Raw genomic sequence first — 12,659 nt, forward strand, 5'->3', positions numbered from 1 at the left:
ATGGCCCCTAAACAATACACACCTTCCGCAAGCATTTCTTAATTTCTTCCAAAGTGGTGGGTCAAGTCCCACCCGCAAATTACGCCTATGGTTATGAGCTGTATGGAAGCCAAACGCTGGACTTTTCATATAAACTACTGTACATAAACTCTGCAGCACAGATATAAACCCATTGGACCGGTCAAGTAAACTGCATCCAGCGAATCGCATAGTGATCCTCATCCAAACACTTGTGATAGAGTTTGGTCTATTTTTGTATGAAAGAGGAGAGGACCTCTGCAGAATAAAAAGAGGTTATCCTGGGACATGTTAATCAAAACGAACCAGCATTTTCTCCACAGCATACTGTACATTCCACTCAATACACACACATACAATAATAATAGAGATGAAAAACTATCGTAAACACTGACGATTTTGACGCGGTGACCGGGGGTGGCGGTGATGTCCCAGGTGCACTCCTTCCTGCTGGGGTACTTGTCAGGCCAGTTGGGGCTGCTGAAGGTTCCTCTGGCACTGTGGATCTTGTGCTCACACTCAGCTGGAGAGAGAGAGAGAAGAAAAGGGGACAATAAGAGATAAAAATCAGGCTTGCAAAGCTATTTACAGTACAGTTAACCTACATTTGTCATTTTAGTGTCAAAACGTTTAATCCTCTGGCAAGAACCGAATGCAAGTCAAAACAACGTTACAATTTTTCATATGCTTTTGGCCCAATGGCAACTTTACATGAACTGTGTGCTGGTTGATATATGTGAACACTTCGCCAAAAAAGTATTACAGTAAAGTATTAACCTTTGGTATGTTTACCTGAGCTCATTCCTTTAACTGAGAGTCACCTGTATGTATATGAAAGAGATCTCCTCAACGAGAGACTTTTTCTCACTTTTTTCTCACACTACACTACAAGAGATGAAGATAGAGGCAAGCTGACCTTGAGGAATCAGGCCAAACAAACCTTTTCAACAAACCCTGCAGAGTGTGTGTGTGTGTGTGTGTGTGTCAGCGTGTGTGTGCGTGCGTGCGTGTGTGTGTGTGTGTGTGTCAGCTGGTGTGCACCTCTCTTTCTAAGTGTTATCTATTATGAATGGCTCCACTAATATAACGTGACAACAATACTTTAGAGCTTGAACTGTACTGCAGGGTCCAAAGTCTGGAACTACATAGAAAATGATGAATTTTTCAGGTCATGTTGGGATAGCATTCATGGACCATCAGGTTTTACACAAACATTTCATACCGTGCCAGCTGTCTGACAGCAATGGAACAGACGAAATACTAAGAAGTCAGGTACACTTTTAAATTAAAACTTTTTCAATTGACTTTCTACACTGATGATATATTTTGTAAGCAATATGTTTGCAAAACGAAGCATTTTTATTAGTGGTTTTAGACTTTTGGACCACGCTGCCTCACCTATTGTGCGTATTGTACCACACAAACACAGAGAGAGTGTACACAGACAGGAGCACTAAGTCTGGTTAAGCCTCTATTCTTCGCTGTTGGAATCAGGTCAGTGTGCATTAGTGAACAAAAGTATTTTCAGCATTCTGCCTCTGGTCTTCATACAAACACATGCTTTCAAAATACTGATGTAGTGCCGCAGTGTGTATGTTTATAACGTGTTTATTTTAAACTGACTTAAAGTAGTTCAACCAAAAAAGAAAATTCTGTCATCATTTACTCACCCACTTGTCATTTCAAACCTTTATGATTTTCTTTCTTCAGCAGAACACACAAAAATAAGAAAGCTGGTAACCGAACAGCACTGGCCCCCATTCACTTCTATTGTATGGACACAAAACCAATGCAAGTCAATGGGGGCCGGTTAACAACATTCTTCAAAATATATTCTTTTGTGTTCTGCGGAAGGAAGAAAGTCATACAGGTTTGAAATGACAGGATGTTGAGTAAAGGATGACAGAATTTTCATTTTCAGCTGAACTAGCACTTTAAAAGAAACTGTTTGAGTTTATGTTTCTAGGTAATACATAAACACAGGTCGTATTTTATCCTGTACTGTGTGTCAGCCTACTGTATGTGCTATCGGTGGTACTCTCTCTCTCTCTCTCTCTCTCTCTCTCTCTCTCTAATGTCACTAAATCATCAATATTTACAGCAAAATCATTAGAGAGCACTCCTGGAACTCCTGACTGCTCCATATGTTCAAGTTAAAGATACCATATGGCTCTTTTGGTTCTGTAACGCTATGTTCTTAGGTGTGATGTGAGAAGTTTCAGTGACAAGCAAGTTGTCTATAAAGAACTGAAAACTGCTGCGTGAGCGTGATGTGACATAATCACAGCCGTCAGAACATATTTCATGTTTAAATGTACAGTTGTGCATGTCGTGCCTGGTTCACACACAAATGTAATTGTTGTTCACAGTCATTATATGGTTTAATGTATGTATTCTACTTGGTAGTAACTCATAAAGCCAGTGTAATAAAGTGCTGCTACTGAAAGGCTATTAAGAGATACGCATATTCTTACATGCACACACACACATGTAAACACACACAGACACATATGGAGAGAAAAATGAAAACAGAAGCCAGATTGAAGCTTTGTGAAACTCCAGATGTTTAAAATCAGATTGAGTGAGCTAGCCTTGAGACAGTAACTTGTGTGATGTGTGTATGCATGTATGTGTGTGTGTGCGTGTGTGTGTGTGTGTGTGTGTGTGTGTGTGTATTCCAGGTTGCCTCTGGTTTAACTTCTTGACCCTGACTCTAGAGCTTAAAGGGTAATATCTCTATCCTTCTCTCCTCAGGTCTAGCTGTTTTTCTTTTCAAAGAGAAACACACACACACACTCACAGCTTGAAACTTTCCAAAGCCCACAAAAATGTTAAAAGGCCTGCAGCGCTAAGGGTTGACAGTGCTTGTATGAAAAGTGCATAGTGGGAGACACCATAACAGACCATCTAAATGCTTCAACATGTGTGGAGATCTGGAGAACTGATGCCACTTTTTACGACTAAACTACAGCACCGATGACATGACGCCCTTAAAAGTATGAATAAACAGGTCTCTCTCTGATATGAGATTGTGATAGTTATCGACGGATAAAAGACAAACTGAAGTCAGAAGACTAGCCGAAGATGACATTACTCTGCATCTTAAATGTTGAGATGAGAGTTGCAGGGTGAGAGCTTTTTTCAAGGTTGGGGCTTTTCGCTCAACCTCAGCAGAATGTTGCATACATCAACAGAGTGTGTGCTTACACATGCTGGATGCTTGACTGCCGGATGACTACCCTCACCCTTCTGCTGGCCACTATTTTCTTTAGTGTTCGCGAGAGCCTGTACTGTACATACCTTCTTTGCAGTCGTGTTTGTTCTCGTGCACTATAAAACCGTTGCGACACTGACACATGTAGCTGCCGATAGTGTTGATGCACTCATGCTGGCATCCGCCGTTATCCTTTGAACATTCATCTTTATCTGGAATAAGAAAAGGGATGAACTGTCAGTTTGCTGGGAGCAGGAGAAAGATGTGGTGAGTTTCAAATAAACAGTGTCATTTTTATAGGCTTTATTATGTCTTAAATGATTTCTTGCTGTCTTGTCTTGATAAATGACTACTTTAGGATGGGCTAGAGAAACAAATATGAAAAATGAAGTATGCTGTCCAACTTAGTTGCAACATCCCCAATACACGTTACTCCCTTCAAAACCTGTCTGTCATTTCATAGGTCTAGTGCATCAGAAGAGATAAAGTGGTCAGAGATCAACGCTGGCATGTGTTCACAGCCTGGAGCCACTGTTTTAATCTCACGTTTTCACCATAGATGAATCCTTTTCAGTACTGCGCTCGTTCGGCTTGATCTCTCACACTGTAAATGTTCATTTGTGCATTCCAGTTATACAGTAGAAATACATCAAGAAGGCCCAAATACAAACAGATGACTAAAAAAAGTGGCAGTCCCTGTTTGTAGTTCAGCTTAACAAGTTACCATTATGCTAAAGCTGTTAAAGTAATTGTGTTGAGCAGATCAAAGAAATTTATACAGGTTTGAAACCATCTAAGGGTGAGTAAATGATGACAGAATTTTCATTTTCGGCTGAACTATCCCGTTAAAGGGATGGCGGTGTTCTAATTTAATGGCTAGCAGAAGAAACGTAGATGAACCCAGTTACAGCATCTTTAACTTCATGTAAAATAAAATATGAATAATTAACATATTACAAAATTCGAATATATCTTGTGCAAGGTAATAATATTTTACTAAACACTTTTAGTTTACTTTAAAATACAATAAAATAATGGCCTAAAATTATTGGAAAAACTTAATGAATAATTGAAAAAGTATTATTATACTTAAATAAAACTAAAATAAACTCAAATAAAAATAAATTAATCTTATATGGCAACATAAAAAATAAACAAATATATAATAAAATGACAAAATCAAATCACAAAAAATTACCTTAAAACTAAAAATCTAAGAATAAAAGCTAATTTAAAATATTTAATGAAACTACAATAAAACTAAAAACAAAACCACAATAACTCTGATCTCGTAAACCAAAGTAAAGATTTTAAAATCTTTAAAAAGCAAATAAAATCACCTTTCTACTAAATTCCAGCCTTTGGATTAACGCTTTTGTACAGGCCGTTCCTAAAAGTTTCTAACCAAACCCTCAGAACTTCTCACGATACAGTCATGTCCTGAAATGCTGTGACCTCGGAAAATGTTTGAATAGCTTTCTAAATTTACATTTATACAGCACAAGCAAGCTTTGATAGAGATGGAAAAACAGCCGCCCAAATCTCCATTACAAATAAAAATGTGCTGACATGGTGGTCTTACCAGAGAAGAAGTGAGCTTTGAAGCCTTTCTTGGATACAGTGTTGTCCGATTTAAACTCGATTCGCATGTTGTTGAACTGAGAGGTGATGACGTCAGGAACCTCTGTGCCGCAGTATTTCCCATGAAGCTTAGAGTCAGATGACAAGCCGCTCCGCACCTCAACGTAGTCATACTTGCACACCTGCACAGATGAAATCCATCCATAATAAACTCATAAATCTTCATCAATCCCTTCATGCTATGTTATCAATTACACACACTCCCACGCTGTGTTCTCACCTCATTTCCTTCCAGTTCAAAGGTTTCAAACTGCATGGATATGCGGTACTGAGCTGGGGCCACCACTTGCCACACGCAGTTCTTGTTCGGGGGGTATTCCTTAGGCCAGCCTGGGGTGGTGATTGTGCCGTTCAACTTAGTCAACAAACCCCCACATGCAGCTGATAGATAGAAAGAACCAAGTTTTCAAAACACATTCTGCATTGAGTTTTTCTCCATGTGTGACTAATAAGCTTTCAATTAAAGATAAACTGAAAGCACGGGTCTTTGATGGTGATTGTGTTATTTTAGTGGGACTGCAATACATTGTGCTTTATTAAGCGCAGAAATAGCGTGGTTTCTGAGGAGAGCAACTATGGGCTGAGTGCTGTTTGTTCCTGTTGTTTTCCTGTTGACTGCAGATGTTTTCCTCAACCCTTCGAATGGTCTTAGCATCCGCTGAGTGGGTCTGAACCGGGCAGACGGAAGCACCTGTGCACGATGCATGCATGAACCCACGCACTCTCTTACCTTCACAGCTCTTCTTGTCAGGAGCGAGTTCATATCCAGGATCGCAGGCACACTTGAAGCTTCCTAATGTGTTCACACATCTCTGCTCACAGCCCCCATTATCAGGCTTCAGACACTCGTCCTCCTCTGTTTTAGGCCACAGAGAGTAAAGTCAGTTATTGAAACAGTTAGGTTCAACAGCACAAACTAATAGCAACTTTATATAGGTTTAAATCAAGAGTGTCAATTAAAAATATTAAGCAATTTAATATCTGTGTGCTGAATCATTAATTGAATGAATACTAATAATATCTGTTAAACTTTTAACAAATGGTCCCTAAATCTGAGGTACACTTAGTGGCCATTCGTTTGTGATATTTTAAAATGGTAAAACTTGTTAAAATTAATAAACCTTTGAAAATAACTTTTGAAGTTCCTTGCATTCTGTTTCTATTTTTTATGCAAGTTTTATCATTTTTCACGCTAATTGACTAAATGTCTAAGTCTAAAATTATTTACATCGCTTTTTAAGTACAAATGTAAGTACAAGCTTTCGGATAAAGTTACAAATGTTTAAATTTGATGCATTTGTCATCAGCTCCGTCAGTTTTCCTCATAGAAAGTGAGCACAATCTTACAAACATATCTACACTTAGTACGACTAATATATATTCCATATTATTTCTATTCTATATACTGTACATCCCATGAAATGTATTCTGTGTTTTTTTTCCATAATTACATCTCTCTGTGCTTCTGTTCCTGCTAGATATATATGTAAGGCTGCCTTGCAACACTGCAAAATTGTAAAAAAAAAATTAATTGAACTTACAGGTCATTTTTTATAAATGACTGCACTTACATTCACAGCCGCAGTTTCTGTGTACGTGTCGTGTTTACCTTTGAAGAAGTTTGCGGCGAATCCTGCTTTATTTACAGTCCCGTCAGACACGAATTTCATCCACAGGGTGTTGGAGGTGGAGCGGATATCTTCGGGTTTATCGTAGCCGCAGAATCGACCGATCAGAGGGCTGATCTCGGACAGGCCGTCTCTAACCTCCAGGTAGTCGTACGCGCAGTTATCGTGCCTCTCGATCTGCACACATGCATGTTATGTGTTAATGGCGTTAGCATGTCAACGGCACCTTAGGTGTCAGTGTCTAGGAAACAATCCAATAAAAACAGGATCTCAGGCGTCTCTGTGTGCGCTATACTGCAGGCTATGGGGTCTGGTGCACGTCCTGCTCTTTATAGACTTATAACTGTGTATGTGTGTATGCAAAGGGATAAAGTGTGTTTTCATTGCCCCCGAACAATTCCACACCTTTGACCTACTGATGCATACAATGGTCACATGTATACTTACGGCTTGTAATAACATTCTGACGTTTTAGTGTAAATAATCAAACGTGTCTGTTGTTCGGCTGGCACATCTGCGGCCGTAGCGTAAAATCAAGGTGTTATTGATGTGTGTGTGTGTGTGTAACACAAACATGAACGCAAGAGGGTCAAACTTTAATGGGATAGTTCACCCAAAAATGAAAATTCTTTCATAATTTAATCCCCCTCTTGTCATTTCAAACTTGTATGACTTTCTGTCTTTCGCAGAACATAAAAGAAGATATTTTGAAGAATGTTGTTGGCACCCATTCACTTACATTGGTTTTGTGTCTATACAACAGAAGTGAATGGGTACCGCGATTGTTGTTTTCAATTTTGGGTGTACTACCACTTTAAATATTGCACAAAATGTTGCTTTTCTGTTTCTCTCCCTTTTTAAAAGATAAAGGAGAGACACACTATGACTAAAATAGAAACAGAAGATGGAAACAAATGGCAACACATAAAAGAGAAAAGCTTCACCTCAAAGACCTGAAAGCTCAGGCCGACACTATAACCCTCAGACACTGAGATCTTCCACACACACTCTTTAGATGGACGGTAGTCATCTGGATAATTTGGAGACTGAATCTGTCCCGAGTCCTTGCTGATCTCTCCTCCACATATCGCTACAGGACAGACGGAGATTCTCAAGATTAAGCCCCAGGGACTGCAAATTTGTATACTATCACTTCTATTAAAAGTGGAACTTTTCAAGTACTATACTACAAAATTAAATCTTTAAGGTACGTAAAATAACAGTTTCATAATAGTGTACACACACCTTCATAGACAGCTGCGAATCCCTTTCCAACCCAGTTGCTGCTACTGCGAAACTCAATCCACATCCGACTTTCTGTAGAGACCAAAACGTCTGGAATTTTATCACCGCAGAAGCGACCTGCGCATGAACACACAAATACACAATGACACGTAGAATCGGAAGAAATTCATCAGTATGACATTATTTCTTATAATTTAAAAATATTCTGGTATGTACCCAGCAGTGGCGCTTTCCTCCAGTATCCGTCCCGAACCTCGATGTAGTCATACCAGCACAGACTGCTCTTGTACAGGTCCATAGTGGTGAAGTTTAACACTATCTGAAACGGGCAACACACAGCCATCATACACCGCAAACCTTATATAGCAGATGTATACATTTGACATTTTATGCAAAGAACCTTTGTGAAGTCAGAAGCGGTGTCTTACCTTCTCCCCAGGTGTAACAGAGATTCTCCACACACAGTGTGTATATGAGGGGTATCCGTTCGGATATCCTGGAGATGAAAAATTCCCCATTGAGTCCTGCAGCGTTTCACCACATGCTGGAGAGAGACCAATAAGACAACATGATATATTAGAAAAGAATTGCTTTGACAGATTTATTGAATTATTTGTTACATTAAAGTTTCTCATTTGTTCATGAACTACAGTGGACTGTCTCACTGTTGTTGCCTGAATCCGGTAACCAGTTCACTGAAAGCTCACAACTTGGGTAAAAATATCATTTTAGACACACAAAACACAATGAAGTAACAAAGACCTATTCACTGTTCTAATGAGACCTCAGGAGCCAATCGGTGCAAGACTGGGAAGCAGATTCTCTGTTCAAGAGAGGCCAAATCTGCTGCTAACATTTGCCAAACGTTCCTCCCAATTACCGATGTAGCAGTCGGGCGAACATTTGAAAGGTCTCTGTTTTTCATCACAGCTAATTGGACTGCGGTTGCACGCCGTGGTGCGTTTTTGGGTGTCGATTTCAAAGAAAGACAAAGACACGTCACACAACCACCCGACCCGATTGCTGATTTGAGATGCAGTCGTACGTTAGATAAGCGGTTACCTTTGGCTTGGGTGGAGATAGTGTAGGTGAACTTGCTGTGTTGGAAGTCAAACATGATTTTTTCAGTCTAAACTGTGTTTAACAGTAGAGCTATGAACTTTGGACCAAAAACGTTGAACTCCACAACATGAGACACAAAAGTGGAATGTCTCAAATATTCTTATCAAGGGAAGTTGATGATGATTTCTCCTGTCAAGCTTGACATGAGACCTAAGAGTAAATTATTAAGTATAAAGTTGAAGGCTAATTGTCTTTGTGTGTGAAGTAGGTCATGCGTCATGCATTTACACACACACAAACAACATCATCACTAGTGCGTGAACGCAAACAATACAGCAGGGAAGAATCAAACACTCGTAAGCCACACACACGCAATAGAGTCCCATCATGCTCTCTGTCCCCGAAATGTCAAAGTGGCCCTCTCCTCTCTCCTGAGTGAGATTCAAGTGCACATGCATCATAAAACTGACGAAAGCAAATCAATGATATCATGCAAGCAAACACACTTCCACGTACACGCACCATTATCAGGAGACACTTTCTCTGCCCATGATACGAGATCATCTTCCTTCAGTTTACACCCCTGTGTGATCTTTCATTTCCATTTACACCTCTCGCACACGCAAACACACAAATTGCAGGCCTACCTGGGCATCTGTACAGCTTCTTGGCCTGTGATATGTCTCCTTTGCTGAGTCTAGTTCTCTGACCGATCGCAGGCCTGACACCGTTCTCGTCGCGAGAGGGAAGAATTGTGTCCAAAAACATTCCTCTGAGAAACATAAGTAGAACGATTACAAATATTTGCTTTGAAAGATCTGAATTCGATTACAGAGTGTGAAATTTCCTAGTGAATGTTTTTGTTATGACATAGAGGCGGAACGACCGACGGAGAGATAAAGAGAGAGAGAGATATCATTCTCACCTGGAGAAAGTGTTTCTGGCATAATGCATGATGCTGTCAAAATCATACGGCTCACCAAGAGAGTTTACATCCCCTGGCTCCATCTTGATGAAGTTATACTCCTGACCTGAGTGTGTACACATACAGATGTATTAAAACAGAGAAGTTACAGATACAGACTGTGCCTGGGATTGACATCAGTATTTACTTATGGCCGGAATACACTACAAGACTTTTAAAATCTGAACAGATTTTTTTTAAACTAGACATCATACACTTGCAGACTTTTTGGAAGTTTCAGATAGAACCACACTAACTGATCAAATCTGCAGACTGGCAGACTTTCTGCAACAAGTCCAGACTGAAAATCTGGGCAAAATCTGAGCAAAAGTCTTGTAGTGTATCTTAACCTTACAGGACTCTTAAAGGAACCTAAAAATAAAAATTCTGCCTCCATTTACTTGCCCTCAAATTGTTCCAAATCTGTATATATTTCTTTGTTCTGATGAACGCTGATAAAGATATTAAGAAGAATTCTTATAACCAAACAGTTCTTGGACCCTATTGACTTTTCCATCCAGGAAAAATTACTTTATCTTTTTTTGTTCTGTTGAACACAAAAGAAGATATTTTGAAGAATGTAGGAAAGCAAAAAGTTCTGGGGCACTTTTGACTAACATTGTCATTTTTCCTACTATGGTAGTCAATGGTGGCCAAGAACTGTTTGATTACAAGCATTCTTCCATATATCTTTCTCTGAGCGCCTTTCCACCATCACGCCGAACGGTTCTAAGCACAGTCTGAAAAGGTTACAGTTATGTTTCCACGTGAGCCTGGTTCGACACGGCACGATAACAAACAGTTCTCGGCTCGGAATTTTCTAGAAGCTACTCAAATTCATATGAACTAATAAAATGAAAAGCAGTCACTTTGGTTATAAAATGCAGTTGTCATTCAAGTGTACGTGAACTACAGCGCAGACTTTATTTAGCATAATAAAAACAAGACTAACTGTATTTCCCTTTCTGTCAGTCTCTCGACGTTGTGTCGAACCGACAGATGGGGTTCGTCCTTGAGAACCAATCACTTCCGACTTCTTAGAAAAGGCCAATGAAAATTGGCGAATGAAATTTGCATGCCGGATTCCGCCCCTGGATATCCGGGTATAAAAGGGAGACGGCGTGCCTCATTCATTCACCTTTTGTTCTTCGGAGCCTTCGCTCATGATCAACAGACTTCGCTACAAGACTGCCGGCTCTACGACGTGGTGCAGCGGACTGTCCCTTCCTGCAGCGACTTCTCCTGGGCGTCTCGGCGGTTCCAGAAGTGTTCGAGTTTTTTTCTCTAAAAGAGCAAATTTCTCCAGCGTGGCATGTCCCGCTGTTCTCTTGGGTGCAACACACTCATCGAGGAGGGGGACGGACACGATGTCTGCTTCCAGTACGCTGGGGCAGATGTTGTGGATACGTCCTGCCCGCACTGCGATGACGATTCAGACGTTGCGTCACGGGTGGCTGTGTTCCCACGGGACTCAGCCATCACCTTGTCTGCTTCCCGTTCCGTGACGGCAGGACTACGGCCCTGCCGCCCGCTACGGCGAGCAGCGAGGGTGATATGAGGATTACTGTGAGCGCTAATCCGTCAGCCACTGGCTCGCGGACCGTTCGCACCTCGCCTTGCTCGTCTGACCGTTCCCCATAAGACGGTCCGCCGTCTTATTCCTCAATCACGTATCGGACACGGTACGTGTTGATGAGATGTCTGTTGCAGCATCGGAGGGTGACTTACTGGCATCAGACTCCGAAGATTCCTTGAAGCTCCCTCCCTCGGGGGGTCGAGATCAGGAAGAAGCGGATGTCGAAATGTCAGCCATGCTTTCCCGGGCCGCCGGCATTGGGTTGCGGTGCACCGCACTGCCTCTCCCAACGCTCGTGGCTGGATACACGGTACATCGGGCTTGAGAGTGCCTCCAAGCCGCACTCGCCCTCAGTGCCGTGTTTCCCCGGAAGTGCATGAGGAACCTAGTACGACCTGGAACGCCCCCTTCGGCGCGTACACGTCAACTAGTTCCATCACCCTTTCTTCCCTCGATGGTGGGGCAGCTAGAGGACACGTCGATGTCCCCCCGGGGCTCGACCTAGACTCCCGTCCAAAGCACGTAGGCTTTTCGGCATCTGAGGTGTCGAGAGCTTACTCTGCTGCGGGCCAAGCTGTCCCCTCTCTCCATGCTATGGCCTTCCTGCAGGCCAATGCGCGGAGAGAGCTCCACGAGGGTAAGACCGACCCATCGCTTATGCAGGAACTCCGCGGCTTCACCGACCTCGCTCTCGGGCGAACAAGGTGAGTAACTCTGAGAAAGTCCGTTTTCTCGATGCACCCATGTCGCAAGGGGGGGCTGTTTGGTGATACTGTCGAGTTCGACAGTTAGGGAGCAGACAGAGGATATCACGTATGTCCTCCCCAGCCGCGACTCGACCGCCCTCTGGCCGCCGAGATCCCGTGCACCGTCTGCTTCCCAGCAGCCCTGGTCCTCTTCGAGACATCGAAGAGAAGACCACCACCCCGTCAGCAGCCGCGGTGAAAGCCAATGCGGCCCTCATGGGAAGACCCCAGGGAGATCGAGAATACCTTTCTAAAAGTTTTCTCCCTCTCTGGGCATTTATCACAGCCGCTCTCACCCTCTACACGACGGTGTTCAGCAACTCGATGTTGCGTCACAGCGAGACCCAATGTCGAGGATAATCAGCAGCCTAAGCACTCTCAATCGACGGTGCTTTGTGCCACATCATCGTCTGGGTATTATCACAGCCGCTCTCACCCTCTACACGACGGTGTTCGGCAACTCGACGTTGCGGCAAGACCCAATGTCAAGGATAATCATCAGCCTAAGCACTCTCATTCGATGGTGCGTTGTGCTACATCTTCGCCAGACAGGTAAAACTGCAGA

General features: G+C 42.2%; 1 protein-coding gene across 1 annotated transcript in view; it reads right to left on the reverse strand.

Moving 5' to 3' along the window:
• tll1 (tolloid-like 1) overlaps window positions 1-12,659 on the reverse strand; it is a 50,143-nt gene that overhangs the window by 6,886 nt on the left and 30,598 nt on the right. Inside the window, exons 8-19 of the mRNA XM_057332588.1 lie at window positions 9,734-9,839; window positions 9,456-9,580; window positions 8,175-8,290; window positions 7,963-8,065; window positions 7,747-7,863; window positions 7,446-7,591; window positions 6,483-6,678; window positions 5,604-5,729; window positions 5,094-5,254; window positions 4,815-4,995; window positions 3,319-3,444; window positions 414-541 (exon numbers count right to left, since the gene is read on the reverse strand). Of these exons, the coding sequence (XP_057188571.1) occupies window positions 414-541; window positions 3,319-3,444; window positions 4,815-4,995; window positions 5,094-5,254; window positions 5,604-5,729; window positions 6,483-6,678; window positions 7,446-7,591; window positions 7,747-7,863; window positions 7,963-8,065; window positions 8,175-8,290; window positions 9,456-9,580; window positions 9,734-9,839 (1,631 nt within the window). The remainder of the gene's footprint in view (window positions 1-413; window positions 542-3,318; window positions 3,445-4,814; window positions 4,996-5,093; window positions 5,255-5,603; window positions 5,730-6,482; window positions 6,679-7,445; window positions 7,592-7,746; window positions 7,864-7,962; window positions 8,066-8,174; window positions 8,291-9,455; window positions 9,581-9,733; window positions 9,840-12,659) is intronic.

This window comes from Triplophysa rosa, linkage group LG4, assembly GCF_024868665.1.
Source record: "Triplophysa rosa linkage group LG4, Trosa_1v2, whole genome shotgun sequence".
NCBI classification, from domain to species: Eukaryota; Metazoa; Chordata; class Actinopteri; order Cypriniformes; family Nemacheilidae; genus Triplophysa; species Triplophysa rosa.